This window comes from Eupeodes corollae, chromosome 2 (assembly GCF_945859685.1).
Source record: "Eupeodes corollae chromosome 2, idEupCoro1.1, whole genome shotgun sequence".
NCBI lineage: Eukaryota > Metazoa > Arthropoda > Insecta > Diptera > Syrphidae > Eupeodes > Eupeodes corollae.
The window spans coordinates 125,493,503-125,510,638 of NC_079148.1; the positions used below are offsets into that span (position 1 = coordinate 125,493,503).

The window sequence follows — 17,136 nt, forward strand, 5'->3', positions numbered from 1 at the left end:
ACATAAGTGAAGAACAGGTATATAATGCTAATGAGTCAGCTGCCTTTTGGAGGGTTCTTCCGCGGACGACATGGGTTCATGCGAATGAAAAATCTGCTCCTCGCAAAAAAATATCGAAAGATCGCGTTACTTTTATGCCATTTTCTAACGCTGCAGGAGCTCATAAGTTACCCCTCTAAGCTATCGGAAAATCAGTTAATCCGAGGGCTTTTAAAAAACGTTAATCTTCAACTAGCATATAAAGCTACCAAAAAAGGCTGGATGTCTACAACGATTTTTTTTATCGGTTCAAGAATAATTTTATTCCAAGTGTGAAAAAGTTTTTGACAGAGATTAACATGCCGTTGCAAGCACTTTTGGTTTCGGATAATGCCCCATCTCATCCTAAGAAGACGAATTAAACATTGATCCGAATTTCAGAGTCTTATTCTTACCGACTAATTGTACAGCAATATTGCAGCCAATGGATCAAAACTTAATTCAGAATATAAAGGTAGCATATAGAAAGCAGCTTTTGACCCACATTCTACTGGAAGATGATAAAAATATTACAGCAGTCTTAAAACAATTCAATTTGCGAGATGCTGTTTATTTTTTATATTCAGCTTGGAAAGGTATCGGAGAGAAAAATATTAAAAAGAGTTGGTCAATATTATGTCCAGAACTAGCATCCCAATGTAATAATGAAGACCTTATACCACTTTCACAGTTACGCCAACAAATTGACTCGGATTCTTCGCTTGCTGATTTGAATAGAATTCATGCCATGATAAGAATAATTGATCCGAATGATGATACATCCACATATGAAATCAATAAATGGGCAACTGGTCAAAATGAAGTCTCCTATGACTTTTCTGATAATGACAGTCCGCTTAACAAATCCAACAAAATGTTACTGAAGCTGAAGGAGAAGACAGTGAAGATGAAAATGTAAACAAACAAGTTTCAAAAATTTCAAACAATGAAGCAAGGAAGATATTTGCCAAGGGCATTCAGTGAGCCGAACAAAATAATGCATTTCAAATGGATATCCTTCTCCTAAAGAGGTTACACGAAAAAGATGTTTTTAGATAAAGCGTTCCAACCAAAAATTAACACGTGCTTTCCTACTCTTTAAAAAAAATTTAAATGCGTTCATATCTTTCATACGTACATGTATATATTTAAATTATGTGTATATGTACTTCTATTTGTAATTAAAAGGTTTTGAAATGTTTTCGGTTGTCCATAGTATTTAATTTTTTCTCTATATTAAGGACATTTCGCTATTCCGGACACGGTAGAAACCTTATGTGTCCGGACTAGCGAGGCTGTACTGTTTATGCATATTTATGGATGAAGACAATGATATGTACGCGTTAAATGGGATAATGTGTTTGTGTCGTCAAAAGTAAAAGAATATGTATACCTACATCTAGAAATACATATAAGGTAGGTATTTGAAATGATATTCATTTTTCGTGGATGATAAAATTGCCATTTTTTTACTATTTTTGTTTTATTTTGGAGATTTGGTTGAATTGATTTACCAAATCGTTTACTTGGAGGTTTGTTGTTCCAAATGAAAAAAATTGTCATTACTGTTTCATCAATTTTGTATCAGTACTGTCAGATATACCATTTAACGAATATAGTTTTGTGAATGACAGTATGATTTGGACAAATGCATGTTGTATGATAATTCAAAAAATAAATTTCTTCAGTAAAGGCATTTAAAGGTTTTTAAACGTTTTAAATACATTTTAATAAAAATGAAATGCATATAATTTATTTGTATATACCCATAAATAATACATCACTATTTCTTGAAACTTTTTTAACTTAAGGGGGTATTCTGGTCTAGAAATAAAAAAAGATCGATTTTTTTTTCTTTTCATGTTTTCATAGTTTAACTATTTAAGAATATGTCTACGAGAGGATTTTCCCAAATTCAAATTATTTTCGGAGAAATAAGTATTTTGCTGAGCAGCCATCCAAATCGGTTGGGCTGCAACTAATAGAACAAAAGACATAATGGGGTACTTTAAACGCGTTTTTCTCAGAACTGTCTTTTTGAATCTAATACCCACGATTTCTCAGGTTCTGCCGAACCGATTTACTTGAAATTTCAAGAGAGTCTTCTTTAGGGACTTGACTACGTCCGCAACTACGGCCAAATTTTCATTTTTAATATTTTTAACAAATCGAAGAATGTTCAAAAGAGTGGTAAATTTTTTTTTTAGGCAGTCGCCATTTTGAAAAAAAAAAATGTTTGTAACTTTTCCGTAGTTTCAGACATTGCGACATTATTGTAGATTAATAATCTTTTTTAGTTTTTGATTTCAGATTTCTAGGAGAGTTAAAATCGTGGGTATGGTCACGCACCAAATTTTTTAGACGCACCACTTTATCAGCTGATAACTAACGGAATTTTGATTTTTTTTACTTTTTTTATTTGTTTTGTATGCTTCTAATGTGAATAAATAATGTATAAAAAAATTGATGGTAAAATTGTTGCTTGCTTTTTTCTACAGAACTTCAAAAATTACCTAAAATTCATGTCTCCAGACAAGAATACCCCTTTAAATCAAATAAATTATTTTGTCTTAATGTTTTCTTAATGATGAAGACTCTGAAAACGAACAATTATGAATTATATTACGAAGAAATGTCCTTAACATATTTTGCAGGGGAGTCATTCCGTAATTTGCGAAACGATAATCGTCAAAACGATTATCATTAACGATATCGTCAATAATTTGCTTCACTATCGTCTCGTTCAATCTTTTTCAGTATAAGTTCGTTGAGTATATTATACTATTGGCGTTTTTCTTTTTTAGTTCAGAGCTGAGCACTGAGCAGACTCTGAGCGAACAGAGTAAAGTAGAGTAGAGTTATGAGCAGAGTATGTTTAGAGTTCTCTGATTTAATTATAAAACAACTTGAGCACTAACTGTCATGATTTTAAATGTCGTCTGTTTGAAGGTGTTCAAAATTTTCTTTAATCAAATTAATTACAAAAATAGTCATAGCGTTGTGCCATTTGACGCCTGAAATAAATTTCATTCATAAAAATGCTAAATGCAATTAGTTACCACCATTTTTATTGTTTGGACGATGATTTTTTCTAGTTTCCCAGCTTTAAATTGTCTGTGTTCAGCATTTTACTCCGTTTACTCTGTTATTTTATTATGAGCTCACAGAGCGCACTCTGAACATTTTCAGAACTAAAAAAGAAACACGAATTAGAAGCTATGAACGATCAGAGCTCAAAAAGAAACACAATTATGCTTTTGACAGTTCGAGCTCTGCTCTGAACTAAAAAAGAAAAACGCCATATGACTGAAATTTTAAAATAACCTCAACGAAAGATGCTTGTTCAATGCTTGAAAATGTTATTTAACTTAGTTTTTCTCTATGAGAAATTTTGAAAATTTGCAAAAAATGTATTGTTAATAAACATGCCACCTATTATGTGATTTATTGTTATTGTCACTTTTTGTGTTTTCATTTGTTGCCTCCGAAGATGAAACTATAATATCAAAATGTTGTGTCCAATGTCTGATATTTTTGTAAATCAGCTGCAGTAATAAACCCAATTTTGTCCAAAGGAAGGAAGTGAAGACTCAATTTTATCCACAGGGAACATAACTTGGCTTCAAAAATATTTTTTGTTTCCAAAACTAATTTAGATTAGTGCTTTGTGCAAGAGCGATACTAAAAACGTTTCCTCTCGAATATACCAATTTTCCTTTGCCCCAAAGTTTCAATAGTTACAACAAATTTTAATATTGAATGTATATACATACATTATGTATGTAGAACGACAACCGTCTGGCAAATTTATTGTTTATAATATCTGTATAAAGTCCTCTTTTGCAATTCCAAAACTACAATTGCTTGATTTATTTAACAATAATTATTATCATTATTATTATTATTATTATTACGATTATATTTTTACGGAATGAGCCCCCAGGATATATACTTTTCAATTCAATTTGATAGCCAAATCATATAAATCGACGAATGAATAGTTTTGAAACAAAGTTTTAGACATATTGGACAATGATCTAGTTTTACTTTCCAAAACCCTAAAAATGTTTCTTTTTTGGAATATGAGAAACTTAAATAAACGGCGATTTTTTAAGGCGATAGCGATCGCCATTTACCGTAACGTTGCGTCCAACAGCATCTTTGAAAAAATACGGTCCAATGATTCCACCAGCGTACAAACCACGCCAAACAGTGCATTTTTCGGGATGCATGGGCAGTTCTTGAACGGCTTCTGGTTGCTCTTCACTCCAAATGCGGCAATTTTGCTTATTTACGTAGCCATTCAACCAGAAATGAGCCTCATCGCTGAACAAAATTTGTCGATAAAAAAGCGGATTTTCTGCCAACTTTTCTAGGGCCCATTCACTGAAAATTCGACGTTGTGGCAGATCGTTCGGCTTCAGTTCTTGCACGAGCTGTATTTTATACGGTTTTACACCAAGATCTTTGCGTAAAATCTTCCATGTGGTCGAATAACACAAACTCAATTGCTGCGAACGGCGACGAATCGACATTTCACTCTCAGAAACAGACTCAATGTTCTCTTCTGTACGCACTGTACGCATTCGTGTGGTTGGTTTAATGTCCAATAAAGTAAACTGAGTGCGAAACTTGGTCACAATCGCATTAATTGTTTGCTCACTTGGTCCATTATGTAGACCATAAATCGGACGTAAAGCGCGAAACACATTTCGAACTGAACACTGATTTTGGCAATAAAATTCAATGATTTGCAAGCGTTTCTCGTTAGTAAGTCTATTCATGATGAAATGTCAAAGCATACTGAGCATCTTTCTCTTTGACACCATGTCTGAAATCCCGCGTGATCTGTCAAATACTAATGCATGAAAATCCTAACCTCAAAAAATTCACCCTTTATGTTAAAGAATTGAGCTTGTTATCAATACTTTATTCAATTCAGTTGAAATGTATTAAATAGAATTTTCGTATTTCTTATGAAATGGATTTATTTAGAATTTGAGACTTAATCCAATTTATTTCGGCATCATAGCAATATATTTTGAAAATATTGTTTAGTTTGATTTAAAAATGTAGAAGATTTACTACAGCGACACCTATCGTGTTTAAATGTTGCAATGATGGTTTTGGTGAATAAGCAGACTCGTGAATATTGATCATTTGGACCTAAAATCTTAGGCCACAAGTAAATTGTATGTATTGTGAACGAACTGTCATACCACCAAAGACGACAGACGTATTATTATTAATAAATCTTATCTTTGCATATATAAATACAAAAAAAATTAACAGTATGCAAAAATCCAGAAACTATACTTTTTCCAATATTTCATTTCCCTAAAATTATTTCGATGAAAAAATGTGTCCCAAACATACGGACGTGCAAACATACAAACATTCTTACACACACCAAAAAACCATTGACTTAGATTCCTGTTTCAGGACCTTGCAATATCTCAAAAAAATGTGTGAAATTGAATCCTCTTCGTGCCTAATTCACGTAATTTTTGTTTTAGTAATCACAAAGTAATCATTCAAAAGTACCGATTACTTTGAAAAAAGTAACTTAAGTAACGATTACCAGGAAGTAACTACTTTTTACATCACTAAACGAAATTGAAGAAAAACTCCCCGAAACTCACAAATCATCATCATGTCGAATTACATGCAAGCACCAACATCATTTTTATAAACAAAAAACCTTCAAAATACATTTTCTGCAGCGAACATGATTTGGCCTCGAATGCCACGCTTGAACAGACATACCTAAACAGTTTGTTATTGTTGTTTTTTATTCCAAATAACAATATTCTGTTATCTTCCTCGACCAAAACAAATTGTGAGTAAATTTCCCATAAGAACCAAATCTGTAAATTGGATGTTTTATTTGATAGACCGATACAATAACTCGCAGCGCGACTTATGAGCAATAAGTGTCGCCATCTAGAGCAAGATCTGCTCGGTGTCCCTTCTATTTGCAATTATTCAATGGTATTAGCTAAACAAATTATATTGGAAGACTATACTACTTGTATATCTTTAACGAAATGTTTTATCTTCGTTTCGTGTTCATCGGATTGTGATGAAATTTGGAGTTTCTGAAAATTGGTATCACTTTTCCCGAATTTGGTGGAGATATTTTATCTAGGACTAAAGTTGCGATACGATGTTTTGTTGTTCGTTGTGTGTATCGTATCCATCGGAGGTTTTTTAATAATAGTTTGAAAATTTACTAGAAAATATTATTTAAGATCACAACACAAAAAAAAAAAAAAATCCTAACAATAGCTTATAATGAGGTGCATGGGAGGATAGAAAATAATATAAAAGAACAAGGACAAATAATAAAAAAGCAACAAAACAAAATACCTGCTCAGCTTTGGGTTCATCGCCCACCTTAAGTTTTGCTAGCTGTGAACGAAGCTCTTCAAACTTATTGTTAGCTTGTTCAAAGTCAAAGTCTTGCTCGAATTTGATCGTGTTCTTGGGGCGATTATTTTTACTTGGATTTCCACTCATTTGTCTATATCCCTATGTAAAAAAATAAAAATTTTATTATTTTTATTATAAAATGTATTATTGATATAAAATTAAAATGTTACCTGATTTGGCAAACGTCCACGACCACGGTTCCTCATGTTGTTGTTGTTAGTGTTGTTGTTACCACGGTTCATCGTCCAGCCGCGGCTATTTTGATTCTGATTTTGATTTCGTTGATTGTTGTAGTGATTTCGGTTGTCGTGATTATTGTAGTTATTATGTTGATTATCTAATCTTCCAGAGTCGCGACGATCTCTTTGGAAATAACCACCACCTCCGCCGCCACCGCCACCAACACCACCATCATTTCTATTACCACCATTATTACCATTTCCGGTGTTATTATTGGTATTGTTGCCACCTCTTTGTTGTTGATGGTTTTGTCGCTTATGACCAGCATCACGATTATTACCAGTGTTGTTATTGTGTTGTTGTTGCTGTTGTTGATTTACCTGGACGGCCAAGTCGGCGGATGGACTTTTTCTTGATATTAAACTTATTGGAGTTGTTGATCGGGATGCACCAGCAAGCAAATCTAAGACGGAAACTATATAACATTGAAATTATGCGTTCGCATTGTTATGGTTATTTTGTATTGATGTTGTTGTTGTTTAAAATTGAGGATAATATAAATAAATGAAATGCAATCAGGGGGGAACAAAAGGTAGGGTTGAGGATAACATATAACAAAACATCAAAGTGAAATCTAGTTTATGGTAAAATGTGAGCAGATGCTGTGAGTCTTATTTCAAGCTTACAATAAAATACTCAATCTTAAGATAAGCTTTAGCTAAGCATTAGCAAATACTCACATAAAAAGAAAAAACTACCAGAAACGCAGAACACAAAAATCACAATCAGTTAAGAACAAACAAAAAGTCGAATGTATTGTTAGTAAATATTTTAAACCAAAAAACATCACATACAAACATATTTCCTACTGGCTACCATTGAACTCTAGATATCTTGAAGTATTTATAGAAATTCTTTAGACTATTAGTTCCTTCAATAGAGTGGAAATGTTAAACATTTTTATTTCCGATTTTTTGTATAAATGGAGCAATATTTTAACTCAATCTCGCTTTCCAAGCTAAAATTAACTCTATGGCTTCAACATATATTCAATTATAGGATAGACATTTGGAGAACGATATAAGAAAACAGTTTTCTTCAAATGACAAATGGTAGTTTTATCAATGAGCCATGTTTTCAAATACACAGCAATGTTACATGATAGTTGTATGATATATAAGTATTCTTATATAAGATGTTATTTAGCTTGCAAAAACTACTATACTAACTAACCTATTATCGAAAGCCGAACTGCTTTTGTAAATAGCAGTTCGGCTTTCCATAAAAGTAAACAAGCCCAATTTAAGCTATTTTTGAATTATTGATATCAATCCGGAAATCAATGGATATTTTAATGTGTTTCCTTTAAATTAGATATAAAAAATATGTACTGATCAATTGGAATCAGTCAAAACATTACACATTTAATTTTTTCTAAAAATGTATTTTAGTATTTTCCTGACAAGTTGATTCTTTTATTTCAAATAATTCATCGATTATCGAATAGTTTCACTGATGGGTGTTTCAATGTTATATTTAGAATTCCAATAAAAGATTTTTCTCAGAACAAAATTTCGGCTGCTTTCCAATCACGAAAATTTTTTTCCATTGATTTATATTTTCAATAATTGCTTTATAAAATTTCAATGATTGGTTTCAATGAAGAAAACCAATGATAGCAATAACTGGCCCCTAAAATTTTGTAAGAAATAAAAAACTTGTGTCTCGTGACGAATCAATCATTTTAAGCAACGACCCTATTTGCTGGAAAGTTAATATACTTGGACTATCACCTGACTAACGTAGAAGATTCGTACAAAGATTGGCAAACAAAATATGCCATAACTTCGTTCTTTGCCTTTAACATTAATTTCTGTGTCAATATTCTGCTACTGAATTATTGGTACTATTTGTTGCTATTTGAAATACGAATCTTTTTCGACCGGGCCTGTGGAATGTACAATTCTTATCGGACCCCATTCCTACCATTAATTAACCATAAATATTAGTAGTTTTCTTTTTTTTTTTGTTGTTAGGAGACTTGACAATTGACAGACAGAAACAAAAAAACAAGACCAAAAAACATGAAATATTTATAGCAGACACTGCAGACCAAGGATTTTAGCATGTTTGGCGGATTCAATTATATTTTATATTCTTTCTAATTGGTCGGATACATTTCAAGCGATTGTTTTCATTTTTATAAAACGTTCCTATAATTTTATGATTATGATTATCATTATTAAAAAGGTAGGAATATACTGTTTATTATTCTATTTTTTATGATTTGATATGAATTTCCCATGCAAAAATTAAATTTCTTTTTCAAAATTATAAAATGTTATTGTAAATAAATGTGATTGTGTGTAAGTGTTGTGTATTTGTGATACTGATTTTCTGTTAATATTTTGAGAATAAAAAAAAAAAATAAAAGCAATCTAAAATGTAGAAATGTATTTAGTAAAAAAAAAAATATAGAACTGTTGAGCATTTGTTTTTTTTTTTTTCTTTTTTTTGTGTGCTAAATTACGCCAAAGAATTACCATCACACCTTGGTCTTTGTGTTCAGCCGCAGAGGTCGAGGGGGCATTAGGAGGAGCAGCCGTTGATGAATTGTTTATCGCCATTAAATTAAATTCTTGAGGAAGGGCGTCGTTTAACTCACTTGGTTGTTTCGGCTTGTTGAGCATAAACGAACCGGGCGCCAATCCTGTCGCTGTTGCTGATGACGCACCAATACCACCAAGACCACCCATAGCTCCAAAAGGATTTCCATAATTACCCATTGGCGGATTCATAGTTTGCATTGGAAAATGTGGCATCAAGTGTTGTCCATTGGGCAATTGCACTTGCATAATCGCCGGATCATTTGGATGTGGCATTCCATTGTTGACCACACGGATGTCCTTAATATCAGATCCTCTAAACAAGATATAGTCATAAATTTGACTTTGAGGTGCAATTTGGAATTGAGTTTCACGATCTTCAGTTCCAAATGAACGCACTGAAAAGAAAAACGAAATAAATGGAATTTAATTAAAATACAATTAAAATTTATAAATAATCATTGTATGAATAAAGATAGTAAATATTTATCTTGACAGAACTAAGTCCTTAGGTGAGAAACATGAATAAATGCCTTAAAATGTATTTAATTATAGAAAAACGGCAAATATAATGTTTTCAAAAGACAAAATTTCTAAAGATATTAAAATTAGGATAAGTCAGTAAATAAGCTCACTCGTGTATGACCAGTTTTAACAAAAAAGGCTTTCCTAAAGGCTACCCAAAAAAAAACTAAATTATTAGGACCACAATAAAGGCAAAAAGCTTTTTCATACAAAAGGAATATCTACTTCTAGAAGAAATTGTACGGTAGTGACCGTAAAATAAGACAGTAGTGGTAAAGGTTGCAGGCTTAAAAAATGACAGTCTTATATTGCTTTGATAGAACCTTGTAATTTAAATTCTAAAATAGTAATTCGTAAAAGGAATATAATAAAGGGTGATTTTTTTGCTATTATCTTTTTGGCATCACTGGTTTAAACAGGCTTGTCATCACGTAACTTGATACAAGCGAGTTTAGTCGATACAATCGAGTATTGGAAGCACACATTTTGGTTCAATCGAGTGTCCTCGATTGTTTCGCCAGATATGGCAGCACACAAACTTCAAATTGACGTTTGAAACAAAAGTTTTCACTCGACAGAAATTAGTTATCGTCGGCAGTGATTTTTGTATAAAAAAAATTTAAAAACAAAATAATATGTCAGTAAATAAAAAACAGACTGAGTTTTTGACTAATTTTATGAGTTCTCACGTTGATTTAGCGAGGGGAATTCTTAAAACTGCCCAAGGGAGGAAAACCAGAATATGCTGTACGGAAAACTGATTAAATAATAACAGAGGGTCCTCCACAAAAAGATCTTAAAGATTGGAAAAAAGTAGGTTGATGATAAATATTATGTATATATTATATTATGTATATACAATATTATGTACATATTTACAGATAACTTTTTTTTAGACCTGGAGTGATCTTAAACTTTAAATTGAAACTATAATATAGTTCAATTTAATATAGTTCACAATGACTTTTTTAAGTAAAAGTCACAATGGAACACGTCTCAAATTACGTGCTGTCAAAAATATTTTGTTTCGAGTTGATAGACGATCGACAATCCTCGATTGTATCAAGCTACGTGCTGGCACCCCAGCTGACGCACGTTTCGTGTTTTGTTTCACTGTTAAACATCTTAAGTTTGGTCTATAATTTAACCATGAATCGTCTTACAAACGAACAGCGCTAGCAAATAATTGAATTTTATCAAAATTAGTGAGAAAGTTCATCAAAGTTCATTTTTGGCTCAATGGGTACGTAAATAAGCAGAATTGTCGATTTTGGAGGGAATATCAGCCAGAAGCATTGCAAGAGCTACCAATTCATCCAGAAAAAGTTACAGTTTGGTGTGCTTTATGGTTCCTTGAACCGTACTTTTTCAAAGATGATGCGAATCGTAACGTAAGTGAATGGTGAGCGCTACCATGAGATGATCCAAATTTATTTTTGCCCAAAATGCAAAAGCTTGACTTGGATGAGATGTGGTTTCAACATGACGGTGTCACATGCCACACAGCACACGCAACAATGGACTTATTGAGAGGCGAGTTTGGTGAACATTTTCGTTCACGTTCGGGAGCAGTCAATTGACCGACTAGATTGTGCAATTTTACGCCTTTAGACTATTTTGTGTGGGGCTATGTTAAAGCTCATGTCTATACAGACAAGCCCGCTTCAATTGACGCATTGGAGGACAACATTGAAGCATTTATTCGTGAAATAACGGCCGAAATATTGGAAAGAGTATGCAAAAATTGGACAAAGCAGATGGACTATTTGAGGAATTGTCAATTCTTCGCAAGATGCAGTACTCGTGAAAAAAAAAACTTTAGATGGCACAGCCAAGGATAGCAAAAAAAAGTTTGTTTGTTTGTAGCAGAAAGGTTTACTCTTGCACTTTTAACTTTCTTATGCTGATAAATAGAATTTATGTATACCTGACACAAAAATGTATGTCAAATGACTAAAGAACTCTGAATTCGATCATAATTCGTTTCTTACTTTTTATCACAGTGAAAAATAATCGTAAATAAATGATTTATTAAAATGATTTGCTTTAGTTTTTGATTAAAAATTCAACAGAAAACAATTCAGGCGCTCAAAAATCTTACATTTTCAGCTAAGGAAATAAATGCGGCAAGACCATTTAAGACCATTAAGTTAAATTGAATTTCAGGTAAATGACTAATTAAATCATTTTTTTTTAAATCCACGTAGGAAAAATACAAACTAAAGCAGTCAAGTCTTTGAGAAAAAAAAACTAATAGCAATTTCAATTTTAAATCAATTAGCAAAATATAACACTCTCTGAACACCCAATATTTATTTTCAAGTACTAACATTTTTTTAAATAGTCATTATTATTAATCTTTGCTATCGGTTAAAAGTGGACTTTCTATTATCATCGCAAATTGTTTTTTGTTAGCAACTCGTTATCTTCGTTTTTCTTTACATAAATAATTTGTTTTCATCAAGTTGCATTCTTATTTGTTTTTAATGAAACTTAAAAGTTTCATTGGAATAATATAAATATCTAAGTATAGGTCCAATGTAAAAATACATTGTAGGTAGTACTTACATAGATATCATAAATATTAAATTATTTCCCGCTTATTTTTAAACTTGATTAAATAAATGATCTATTATAGAAAACAAAATGTTTACAATTTGGTTCGATAATACCTAGGTTTGGTATGTCACTTTTTTTTGTAATTTCTTCAATATGAAAAATTGTGTAGCAAAGTTTTAAAAGAAAATTTGTACAGCCCTATTATGAGTATCAATTTGATAGTTGATAATATCTATCAACTATTCAATGAATCGGTATTATGGGTATCAACTTTTAATTTTTGAACCGATTGTGAATAATTTATTGTGAATGAGATTTTTTCGCGTTTGACGTTTCAATTATTGTTTTAAAATGTTGTTATGTGGCTGGAGTTGTAATTGTTTTGGGAAAATGTAAGTTGTTTTGATAAAAAATGGTAATTTTTTTTTTAAATATATATTATTATATTTGTAGTACCCGTGGCATGATGGTTAGTGCGTTGGACTGTCATGCCAGAGGTCTTGGGTTCGATCCCTGCCTATGCCACCAAAAGTCTTTTCACGGGTACTGCCTCTTGCGAGGATTTGACAAATTCTCCAAGAGTAACTCTTGTCATGAAAAAGTGCTTCTCGAATTAGCCGTTCGGATTCGGCATATAAACTGTAGGTCTTCTCCATTCCTGACAATATTGGTTGAGAGTTGTAAGTCATTAGGCCCTGGTTCTCAACGGACTGTTGCGCCACCCAATTTATTTTTATTTTTTATTTATTTATTATTATATATTAAGTAACAGAAACCAATTGGACAGAATGGTGGAATTAATGAAACTAAAGTCCTAAAGTTTCAAGGGCGATGTTGTCAAAAGTAGACATAGCAAAAAGTGGGAAGCTATCGCAGTGGAGTTGATTAGCTTGGGGATACCACAACGCGACTTAACCAAGTGGAAAAGAGTGAGTTTAATTTGCTTAAGTACATTTAATTTGTTATTTTTTTATTTTAATAGGTATGGATTGATCAAAAAACAAGCATTTTTAAAAAAGGTACAAGAAATAAATTAGAAACAATTGCAACTGGCGAAGGACTTAATAACACAATCCGATTGACTGATTATGAAAAAGCAGTAATGGATTCTAATGCCTGTGTTGATCCCCCGGGCGTTGAATTTAGGTTGGAATAACCAAATTTGACTGATGAAGGTCTTAATGCCAAAAAAGACGAAGGAGTGCAGGTCGAAGAAGCTTTACCCTTAGTGCAATCACCGAAAAATAGTCAACCAAGAACTTCAAATAAAGACCAAAATGAACAAAAAAAAAACTTGCTTTGCTGGAAAACAACGCCGGCACATGAAAATTGTTAACTTTAAAAGTTAATTTTAAAAATAAAATACATACAAATCGCTGTTTCCATATATGTACATATTTATTTATATTTTATTGTATGATGAAATAAAAAGTATTGGAGAGGTATCAACTTTGTGGTTGATATCAAAATTGATGTGTATCTATTTTTTTGATATCCGTACTACCAAGTATGTTAAAAAATCATTCACAATAATGATAAAATCCAAAGTTCATCAACAAAGTTGATAGTTGATAGCCAGAATACCAATGCATCAAAAATATTGTTATGTATCAAATATCTACTAGTTGTTAGTTGATGGCTATAATAGGGCCGTTACAGAGACAGGTTGGTACAAGCTGAAAATGATTCGATTATAGATGAAATTTGTCTCGAATCGAGGTTGGAAGTTGTCTGCTTCAAATACATACACTATTGAAAATGTCACAATAACTGACACTCATCAAAATATGAACAGCTAAAATTGAAAAAGAGCAGTGTCTTTATTAAGCTTCTAAGTGTTGGGTTGGCTGTATTAAATTAATAAGAAAACAAAAATCTTATGTAGACAAATATTATACTAAAAAAAATACTCATTCGATAGCGTTTAAGAAAAAAATAACGACCCATCAAAGTTAACAAAGCTCTGGTTTACAAAAAATGATATTTGGGAGTGCTCACGATATCAGAATCTGAACATCTTTGAGAATAATTCCAATGCATTATTATTTTGAATAGTAAAAGTTTCAAACAATGTATTAAAGTACAAATAAAACTATTATAGTTTTAGAATAATTAAAAACGTGTAGGTAAGCTTCAAAGAATAGTAAAAAAAAAAACTTTGATTTCGAGACTTGAGATTTATGTTTTGTAAAGTTTTTATAATTTTTAAAATTATTATTTATGCACAGACATGGACATTAAAATAGACACAGAGACAGTTGCTAAGAGTAAACCCAAATTAAAACAACAACAACATGCATTAGAAGTAGTTTTAACCGTTATCAAAACAAAAATTAGACTTTCTTATGCAAAATAACCTGGGTTTTAGTTTTTTTGCTTGTTAATTGTTTGGAGATGAACCTTTCCTTAGGCAAGGCTGTGCTTTTGGTTTTCATTAAAATAGAAACACATTGAAACACAGAAATTAATATTTAACTAGGATGAAAACTATTGGTTTTTAATATTTTTTTGTTACTTTTATAAAACAATAAATTAACTTTTAATAATATTACAATTAATTCTAAGGAAAACATGGGTGGCGGTAAGCATTGTTCGCTAGAAGAGAAAACTGTCATTTTAGTTCTATGAAGTGAGGGAAAATCTTTGAGGCAAATAGCCAGAATAATGAGCAGATCTCTCAAGCTGATTGCAAAAGCAATTTGACCGCTGAGAGCCAAAAAACAGATGGGAAAACCAAGCAAAACAACACCAAGTGAAGACTGAAAGATCATTGGCGCCTCAAAAAAAAGATCCTTACAAGTCTTCTAGGGAAATACAAAAAAAACTACAGCTTACAATGACTTCCAAAACTGTTCGTATAAGACCCTTTCTAAGGAAAAAAAATATAACAACGAGGTTTTCGCCCACAATTATTTTGATTAGAGAGGGCCAAAGGGAGGCTAAAAGTGGAGGAATGTTTTGTGGATAGACGAAACAAAGAGACATTTGTTCGGAAGTGATTGCAGACACACCGTTAGAAGGCTTAATTTAAAAGACTGATTTTCTTGATATGGCTTTGGACCAATACATTTGATTGAGGGAAAAATGGATCAAAATGTGAAGTTGAATATCATGAAGGATACGATGCGGACAAGAACTTGCTTCTCAAACGTGTTCTACAGCAGGACAACTACCCTAAGCACACATTCAAATGTGCTCAAAAGTATTTTAGGGACCAAAAAATGAGCGTATTGGAGTGGCCATCCTGATTGCCTGACTTAAATCCCCATAGAACATTTTGGGGGAGATTTAAAATGTGCGGTTGAGAAACATTTAACAAAAAAAGCCGAACTGTGGAGGATGGTTCAACAAGAGTGGTACAGTATTTCAATTGACAGATGCCGCCGATGTCCAACAGATGTCACACTGTAATTAAAGCTAAGGTCCAGGCTACCAGATATTAAAATAATTTTTAAATCCAGAATAGCATAGCATTTTATTTTATTTTTTTAAATCTTGGTATCTATTTTAATGTCCACGAAATTTGCTCCTTTTTAAAACAATTATGAATTTAAAATATTTTATGTTATAATTTTACTGCAAATAATGAGTAATATTAGGGCTCAACTTTCTTACTGCAGCACGAATTCCGACTCGCGGTTTTTTTTATTCGATAGATATGTGCAAATAAATAATAACTAGAGCAATTTTAGAGCGAGGAAACATTTATTTCTATTTTTAATTAATTTTTAAAGTTCACTTTTTTACATACAAAACACACAAAAATGGTTGATTTTGACATTTCTTCCCTGTTTTTTGTTCAGTGTTGCCATACTTGTTTTTTTTCTTGATTTCTTTTATTTTAGTGCTTAAATGAAAAAGTACTTTGCATATACCCAAACTCGCACCCACCCCAAATCCTATAGTGATCCCAAGCAGGGAGATTGCAGGGGGGCAGCAGGCCCCTCCTTACATATCTAGCTGTTAGTACGCCGTGCTATCAATTAAAAAAAAACTTGTTTTAGGCTCAAAAAAATGCAATACAATAAAAGTAGGGTTAAGTCCGAAAAAGAAAATATTTTTTTTATGACTTAAAGTTGTTTCCTCGCCCTAATATTTAAAACATGTTCTATTGAGACCCCTACCTAACAATACAAAAATCAGAAGGAAATTCGTGCTGCGGTAATGGAAAGTCGCCCCAATTTTAGTTTGAAAGAAGAACTAATAAGAAAATGAAGACCAAACTTGAAAAAGAAAATCGTTTTTAAATCAATAAAAAATTGAATTTTTAAAACTCTGTTTGGTGTTTCTATTTTAATGTCCATATAAAGGGTGTCCCAAAATTAACGCAAGATTTGAATTTGCCGCCATTTGTGCAGTGAAGTGTTGGCAACCCTGAAAAAAAAGCAATTTGACAACTAACAGTATAGGGTTATTAAAAATGGAGCGTTACACGATAGAACAACGTGTCTTCATTATTAAAGAATGTTTCAAAAATAGTGAAAGCTTAGCGGCTGATTTTTCGAGCAAAATCATCCTAAGCGATGAAGCACATTTTCATCTCGATGGCTTTGTCAATCGCCAAAATTGCCGCATTTGGGGTTCGGAGAACCCACATGTGATTGTCGAAAAACAAATGCATCCACAACGCGTGACTGTATGGTGTGGATTTTGGGCTGGAGGCATTAGTGGGCCATATTTGTTTGAAAATGATGCTGGTCAAGCAGTGACTGTTACTGGTGCTCGATTCGTGAAATGATTACACAGCTCTTTCTGCCAAAATTGGATGATATTGATGTGTCCAATATTTGGTTCCAACAAGACGGTGCCACATGTC

The 17,136-nt window shown here is 32.3% G+C and overlaps 2 protein-coding genes across 9 annotated transcripts in view; both read right to left on the reverse strand.

Annotated features, from left to right (window-relative positions):
* Window positions 1-17,136, reverse strand: part of LOC129944502 (tubulin polymerization-promoting protein homolog) — a 379,947-nt gene that overhangs the window by 84,319 nt on the left and 278,492 nt on the right. The gene's annotated exons all lie outside the window — the stretch shown is intronic.
* Window positions 1-17,136, reverse strand: part of LOC129944490 (protein LSM14 homolog car-1-like) — a 29,397-nt gene that overhangs the window by 8,859 nt on the left and 3,402 nt on the right. For 4 of the 8 annotated variants that reach the window (XR_008781454.1, XM_056053952.1, XM_056053953.1 and 1 more), the window contains exons 3-5: window positions 9,182-9,634; window positions 6,621-7,105; window positions 6,388-6,549 (exon numbers count right to left, since the gene is read on the reverse strand). Coding sequence is in view for 7 of the 8 variants with exons in the window: in XM_056053952.1 (XP_055909927.1) it covers window positions 6,388-6,549; window positions 6,621-7,105; window positions 9,182-9,634 (1,100 nt within the window). In the remaining variant the exon portion in view is untranslated. The remainder of the gene's footprint in view (window positions 1-6,387; window positions 6,550-6,620; window positions 7,106-9,181; window positions 9,635-17,136) is intronic. The other 4 variants (XM_056053956.1, XM_056053955.1, XM_056053951.1 and 1 more) reach the window with 4 other exon arrangements.